General features: G+C 40.4%; 1 protein-coding gene across 10 annotated transcripts in view; it reads right to left on the bottom strand.

Annotated features, from left to right (window-relative positions):
- The window catches only part of LOC147200307 (ependymin-like), a 39843-nt gene extending 32132 nt beyond the window's left edge, over positions 1–7711 (bottom strand). For 9 of the 10 annotated variants that reach the window (XR_015101759.1, XR_015101760.1, XR_015101765.1 and 6 more), the window contains exons 1-6: positions 7275–7711; positions 6387–6421; positions 6142–6276; positions 5554–5737; positions 5242–5329; positions 4758–4916 (exon numbers count right to left, since the gene is read on the bottom strand). Coding sequence is in view for 1 of the 10 variants with exons in the window: in XM_086119318.1 (XP_085975444.1) it covers positions 4766–4916; positions 5242–5329; positions 5554–5737; positions 6142–6276; positions 6387–6421; positions 7275–7350 (669 nt within the window). In the remaining 9 variants the exon portion in view is untranslated. Of the gene's footprint in view, positions 1–4662; positions 4917–5241; positions 5330–5553; positions 5738–6141; positions 6277–6386; positions 6422–7274 lie in introns of those variants that run through there. The other variant, XM_086119318.1, reaches the window with a different exon arrangement.
- Positions 7712–7982: the final 271 nt, after the last annotated feature.

The raw sequence follows: 7982 nt of genomic DNA on the forward strand, positions 1-7982 counted from the left end.
ATGATAAACAGTACAAGCACACTCAATAAAAAAAGCACTTTTAGTTGAATTTGCACAAAAAACCTTCTGCAAAATTGTGAAGTCTAATACAGGTGACCACAGAGCAAGTGCATCATTTCAATTCATGAAAGTGAACATAGCTTAATTTGTGATCTCATTTCATTTGTAGATGGGGATGCGTATACGGGGACATAAATTGACATTTAGAAACTGCATTTTGCATTTCCTTGTCTCTGTGTGATATTGAAATTTGTTTTGCTGAACTGAAATCTTTGTGTCTGATAAATACGCTCACAACACAAAAAACAGGAAGGAGGGCAAATATTTTTCACGGTAGTGTATACATGCATGCATATATATATATATATATATATATATATACATATATATACATACACACACGCATACATACATATATATATGTATGTATACATGCAGACACTGGCTTGAACAAATTGGAAGCATGTTTTATGTTCAATCACAATTTGGAGATCATTCTATATTGTTTCTTAATGCTAGCCCCTCCACCTCACTTTCTCGCTTACACACACATACATACACACGCACGCGCATGCTCATTGACAAACAAACGCAAAAACAAATGTCCTCTCTCAACATCACGGGATATCGTAAATCAGTGGAGCCGGCTCAGAAATTCCTCATGGGCCACTGAACAGTTCCAAGAACTCTTCGGACCCATCAAGAATTAAAAATAGTTCCAGCTTGACCCTGTAGTTGCATGTCTTATGTCACTAATACTTTGCGGTATTCAGAAGCTATGTAGTATTATCTAATCCTCATTATTTCTCTTCTTTAAACTGAATACTGTATATCCTTGACTAACAAGTCCATTCTCTGATTCTTCTTGACAGTGGGTGTAAGGATGTCAGAATCTCAGCTATTTATTATGTTGCCTGTATTTTAGCAATAGAGAGACCTTTTCAGGAAAAGCCAAAACTTTTACGCTTTAAAAGCAACAATAAGTAATACGTTCTCCTCAAATAAAAGAAGTGAGAACCACTGCTTTCTCCAAATGTTGATGACTTTAACTGTTACAGACAAGACTATAAATCTTGTTCATCAACCTTCTAGTGATTGAAACAGCTCAAGCACCAAGCCACGTGAGTCACACAGAAGACAAAGGAGCGAGGGGGGCGAGGATGGGGACCGTGACGAGGAGGGACAGGCTCTCTCATTAGCATAAAGAGGATAATTGTAGCTCCGACCCCTGAAGCCTGACATCCTCTCCTGAATAGCGTGTGATGGCGACTAACACTGGGCCAGTACATCAGGGAAAACAGCATCACGCGGATCCATAAGCACCATTGTAACTCCTTCATCTCACTCCTCCTTATTTTCACACAAGCATTAAAACATGCAACATTACGGAGTACGTATGCGCTGCTCTTGTTACCCACGAATGCATTAAATTCAGGCTTCAGCACTTTGAGCCATTTGTGATGCGCCGTGGAGAGAGAAGAAATATCAATACATTCATTGGCCATAATATTAGGTACACCTTGCAGCCTGAGCTCTATCCAAAACCAAAATATTCATTTAAAGATATACAGTAAGTATGATTGCGGTTGTAGTTGGTCATGGTATAAAACTGTTACTGCACAGTAGAAAATACCATTTGGAATTCATCTTCAGCAATACAAATGAACACTCATTATCATCATTTTTTTAAATGTCAAGTTATTTTACGGCGTCTCATTATCATCTGCTTGACATAATATTGTGGCCACTGAGTGTAACATTTTTGATTCCGTGGAGCCGGTGTTACATTTTTGATGAGTCATTGGTCACTTCAATAAGTGAGTGCATTCGGACTTCCCGAGTGCATACGATGCAGCCTTCACACCACCTTGCCATGAGCTGACTTGCAAGGCCGTTTTTATCGACGTCATTATGGGGGTGGGGGCGGGGGGCATCCATGACAAATGTTGTGAGGTCACTGTCACTGGTGGGGCCCTCCATTTTCTAGACTGCTTATCTTCATTCGGGTCACGGGTGAGCTAGAGCCTATGCAGCTGACTGCTAGGCATATGGACAAACGAGCATTTGCACTCACACCACATGTGCGGGTACTGACCCCATGTTGCCTGAACTGAAGTCAACTACAGTGAACCACTACAAAGAGAAAACCACTGTGCTGTGAGGCATGAAAATGAAAAAAAAAATTCACTTGATTGATTCAAAGAGTTATTTTCTACAAAGAATGTATCGACAAGTAACGTTCATCTCTCTCTATCTATTTATATATTTATATAGCGGGTTCATTTTGAATGCAAGTGAACAATGATCTGTTTCGGAGAGAGTCGTCTTATTATAACAAGCATAAAGACTGGAAATTAAAAAATAAAACAAACAAACAAAAAAAATCCAGCAGTTTTGATTTTTGCCATTCCGCCCCATGTTGGAGAAGAGCAAAAATAACTGAAACACTGAACAGTTGGAGATGTGCCTTCGAAAGTTGAGAGAAGTTCAACTTAAGTTCACCTGTAGAGCTAATACTGCACTTTAGGTTCGTCTTCAAATTTCATCAGCAAGCCCAATACTGTAGCCCCTACATTTTTTTCCCCCTCTGAGTCTACACTACGTGCCTTGACTCAATTCAGATTGGGAAACATTGCGGCGCACCATCAGTGACTCATGTTTGGAGTCGATACTTTCCATACAGTATCTTCTGCATGGCTCTGCAGGTGAAATTTCAGAACACTGAAGCTAAACCTTTCAGCCGATAGATTCCTAGCACATCACTAACCGTTCACACGATGACAGCGTGCATTAATGTGCAACCGTCCACTCCTGATGTGGAATCAACCATGGATGAGGAAGCATATAATCACTGCAACAGTTTTGCATTTGCAATCATGCCACAGCAATGTGAGACAGGCCCTCAACAAATTGATTATTTACAGCCACGCATTTCATGGGAGCACCATCCGTAGCCACCAATGTGTGCCATTGCCTTATTACATGTGCTACTGATTGAACAAACAACATACAGATGACACCTCAGCAGGAAGACTGTCTGACGTTCGTCATCTAAATAAGAGGGCGGCCCGTGCAAATCTTTGCGAGTGAAGAGTCTGAAGAGGTTCACGGTGTTCAATTACTTTTTTTTTTTTTTTTTTTATGCTCCTTATGCTTTCCATTATTTCCATGAAGTGAGCCTTAGCTCAGTTGTGTTCCGGTGAAACATTGGGGAATTTTAAGGCACCGGAGTTTAAAATTGCTTCATCTCTCCACTGATATGCAGCCAAGCACAAAATTACAAATCTGCCTGCAGCCTTTGGTCGAACATTTCAGCTCAGTTGCATGTTGAGCTGATTTGAAATATGCGATGACCTCATCACAGTGGCTAAAACGACTTTGTTTCTTTCTATATACAAAGATGTATGCTTTTATGAGGACGACTTTCAAGTTAGAGTTAGCGGAATTCATGCACCATAAACTTAAATATGGCCATGGTAAAAAAATAAATAAATAAAAATCATTGGCACACTTTCGTGAAAGCGGAACACCTGTACAAAAATATACCCCCAAAAATATAATTTAAAAACAAAACATAATTTCACAAATTAAGTTAGTCATTGATCAAAAATATATATAGTGGATATATGAAGTCTACACACTCCTGTTCAGATGCCACAATTTTGTGTGAGATGAAGCAAAATCCTTTCAAAACTTTTTTTCCAGTTAATGCGACCTATAACCTGCGCACCTCAATTGAAGAAAATGAACCTTCTTTTTTTTCAGCACTGTGCACGTGAACAATATTAAACATTTGTGGCAAACACAATGTTTGATACTGATTTCAAAGGAAGTTTGCAGTTATTAGCCACTGTTCACAAATCTGCCCGAATCCTGCCAGAAAGCTTTGCAGCTTGTTCAATGTTGCTGTTGGATTCTGGACAGCAGTTCAGGGGATGTGCAGTTCTTGTCACCGCTGTGTCATATTTTCACCACTTGACGATGACTGTCTTCACTGTGTTACGTGGTTTGTTTAGAGTAATATGCCTCAGAAATTCTTCTCTTGAATGATACCTTTCAACCACAAGATCTCTCTCTCGCTCTCCCCCTCCCTCTCTCAAAATTGTCACGAAAAGCCTCGTGAAATACCTGAACTTCATTTGGGGGTTATCAGAGGCACTTTACGCAACGGCATCATTTAACCTGGATATAAACAAAAATGGTTAATTCTGAACACAGCCACAACCTCAGTTGTAAGTGGCAATGCGCAGTTGCACACTCAGATTGTTGTTTATTTATTCATTTTGAACTTTGACTCCCTCAATTTAGTTTTTTTCTGTTACACAGGTTAAAATGCATTAATGGTGCAACACTTTTTGCAATGAGTGATCTTGATCTCGTTTCTCTATATCATAAAAGAAGGCATTTTACAAGGTTTTTTTGTTGGTTGTTATTTTCATGCGATAAAAAAATTACGAAATCAAATGTATACCTTCAAGTGGCTTCTGAGAGGAAAAAGAATGCTGCTCCCATCTGCTGGAGGACAGGAGTACTGCAGTATTATAGGAGTGTCTTTAAATTAGTCATGCGTACACCAAGTGTCAAGGGCCACTCTGCGCAAATGGTGACTGACTTTTTCCCCATCAAACCAAACAAGCATGCTGTATATGCACATGCGTAACATCATGCGTCATATGTCAAGACTTTATTTGCATTGAATGAATGTGATCGTTCCTCCTCCTTTGAATGAGGGACGGGCTGATGAACACATACAACACCTGATGTTTTACTTCATGTCGTGGGTCTTCCTGGCTAGAGACTCCAAAGCGGTAAACATGGTGTCAGGTGTTTCGGAATCCTCCAGCTGAGCCTTTGCACAGAAGAAAGGCGGGACGAAGTCCATGGGATTGGTGATGCCAAGTACCCAGTTGAAAGTGCTGGAAAAGGAAGACAGACGCTTGTTCCGGTTGTTCGGTGATATGGTTCCGTGTGACTTTCTGTTGAGTAATTCTGCATGTTTTCAGACACTTACAGTATTGCACGAAGAGAAAAATATCAGATAGCCAATTGCAAACTAAAACTACACTCATTGACAAAAGTGGACGTGAGCATGCGCTAGTGTTGATGCGGCGGTTGTATTAGATCTCATACGTATGATGACATTATTACGACAAACACTTAAGGATGCTGACAGAGGAAACGTGAAGGTTTGAATTCAAAATTGCTTTTCAAGAAGATTCCTTGTGGCATGCCAGGTCATACCTGATAATGGTCCATCCACTTGTTGGTGTGTAGCCAGTGAAGGTCATTGGGATGCAACCAATCTCAGTGAAGACGCTCATATAGGAACCTGAATTCATGACGGTACAGAATAAGTGTTTAAAAAAAAGTGTTTCATGCATTGTCACACTTTGCAAATATATGTCACCTCCAAATTAACCTATGATGGATTTTGGATTATAAAAGTTGCATATATTGTCAAACTCTTCTGAACCTTCTTGCACTGTCATCGGAGAGTTATTTTTGACCTTAGGAGCTGTGCGAGTGTCACAGTTCCATAGCGTTTCTTCTCACCATTGCCGGGCAGGTCCCCGTACCACGTGTTGACCAGCACACCCATTCCCCACGAGGAGGAGGATCCCAAAACGATCTGACCCATCAAATTGGCATCATCGGGCACTTGCATGGGAACGAAATCTGTATTCAGGCGTCTCTTCTTGCAAGACAGTTTGCTCCAGTCGATTTCATAATAGACTTTCTAGGAAATAGAAAAGTGCTACCCTTTAATAAATCATTCTTCAATGTTTACTGTACAGACAGCAATCACAAATATGAAGAGGAAATGCCCCGAGAAGACTCACATGCGCATGCAGAAAATATGCAAACTCCACACTTATTACACACATGAAAAGGTTGACTTTTTTTTTTTGTTTTTAGGTCATTTCCATCTTTTGTATGTGATGTGTTTGATGCCCCCCGAAAAATGGCCTTCCCCCAATCTGGTCCCCTGTGCTCAGTCATGTGTCTCAGCATTGTAATTAACTGTTTACTTTGGGTTTATGGTTTAATAAACTTATTTGGTGGGGCGGGGGGGTCCATGAGTTTTGCCTCAAAAAGCAGATGCGCCATTCACATGTAATAATAATACATTTTATTAAATACCTTTTGGAACAGCATCAGTTGGTCCACAGTCAAGGTTTCATTTCCAACCATGCCAAAGTTTCGAACCCGAATCTTCTGACCAAAAGCATCATAGCTAATTGTTCCCGTAGACATGAGAAGACCATTGAAGCCCATCTGGAAGACAAGTGACATCTTTCTGGATACCAAAGGTAAAATATGCACCCAATGTGTATATTATTCTTTTTTAAATGCAGACGGGGGACAAAAGCAACTGTCTGGCTTACCACAGTGACACCTCCAGTCATCAGGGGAGGAGACCCTATGCAAAAGAAAATGTAGAAAAAATATTGGTGCATGCAAAATAGACATAGAAATGAGTATTCAGGTTCTATAAAGCGTGATTCAAAAACATGGATAAACATTTTAAAATTACACTCATTGACCACCGTATAATAGGCTGTTAAATGAGTGCGACAAGAGCAACATCCATAGTTCTGGCCTTCTGCCCACAATGACCAACAATCCTGTGGCTTTGTAGTCTCCATTAACAACAATTTAAGAAGGTTCACTGGACTGTGCAGGCGAACCTAATAGTCTATGGGAGAGGAACCTACAGCCGTGGTCGACCAGGAGGGAGAAAATGTTATGGTCTGATGAGACAATGTTTTAACTCTTTGGCACGAATGCCAAGATTCTGTGAATGTTCTGCAGCCACAGCCTAGACTTGAATCCGATCGACCAACTTTGGAGATCTGAAAATACAGACGCTCACCATCCAATCTGATGGGAGGTCGAGAGGGGATGCAAAGTGGGGTGAAACTGCCCAAAAGCGAAAGTGCGCCAAGATTGTGGAATCATATTCAAAACGGCTTGAGGCTGTAATTGCTGCCAAAGTAGTGAGCAAAGTGTGTGAATAGTTAAGTCATTTTGGAGTTGATTTGTAAGAATTTGCACAAAAATGAAGAGCCGTGAATCTTTTCCAGATGCACTCTATATACAGTAATCGTAACTTTTTTGTCTGACCCCTGGCAGAAAACATTTCCCACCTCTTATATCACCAGTTTAATTATAACACATTCATATGAAATTGTACACAGAGGAATGCAGGATCAATGTCGAGTAATTTCAATTTCAATAACTGTGAAAAGATGTAGTGTAGAGATCCAACTCACCACATTGTTGGGGTTTCTGCGCACCGGCAGCTGCAAGCAGCAGGCCGACGATGGCCAAAGCACTGACGACGTTCATGTTCAGATGCTGCAAACACCTTCGAGTCACACAGCAACAGTCGCCTCCAAATAAACCCGGCTCACAGCTGGACAGGTCCCACCAAGTTTTTCTGCCCACTCCAACTCTTTGAGCTCCCCCGAATAAAAATAGACTCAATATGGAAACTGACAGATACTGATGATGGGATGAATTATGTCATGTATCACAGTTACCCCAAACCCATGTTCAGATGCCATCATGGAGAGAATCTGAATTGAATATTAAAATCACATCCAGAACTATTCTCAGTAGTAATTCAAATGTAACATTTTTTTTCTCCCAAAACTTCAGATGCCATCATGGAGATAATCTGAATTGAATATTAAAATCACATCCAGAACTATTCTCAATAGTAATTCAAATGTAACATTTTTTTTCTCCCAAAACTAATTTTTAAAAATGAGATGCGTTGAGACAACAGTCAAGAGTTCTTGGGTGGAAACCGATGCAGCTGGAACAATTCCCACATTGCATCAGCTTCCACCTGCTCTGTTCTAAACCTGCATCATCCGGTTCTCAGTGTTATCGCAGAACAAATACAACTCCTCACCACTTTTACTACAGAGGTTACAATTATTCCTTAAAAAAGTTAAAAAAAACGTCAAAAACTG

The sequence above is a fragment of the Hippocampus guttulatus genome, chromosome 9 (genome assembly GCF_054856545.1).
Source record: "Hippocampus guttulatus isolate MCC_2025c chromosome 9, RoL_Hgut_1.0, whole genome shotgun sequence".
In the NCBI taxonomy this organism is placed as follows: Eukaryota; Metazoa; Chordata; class Actinopteri; order Syngnathiformes; family Syngnathidae; genus Hippocampus; species Hippocampus guttulatus.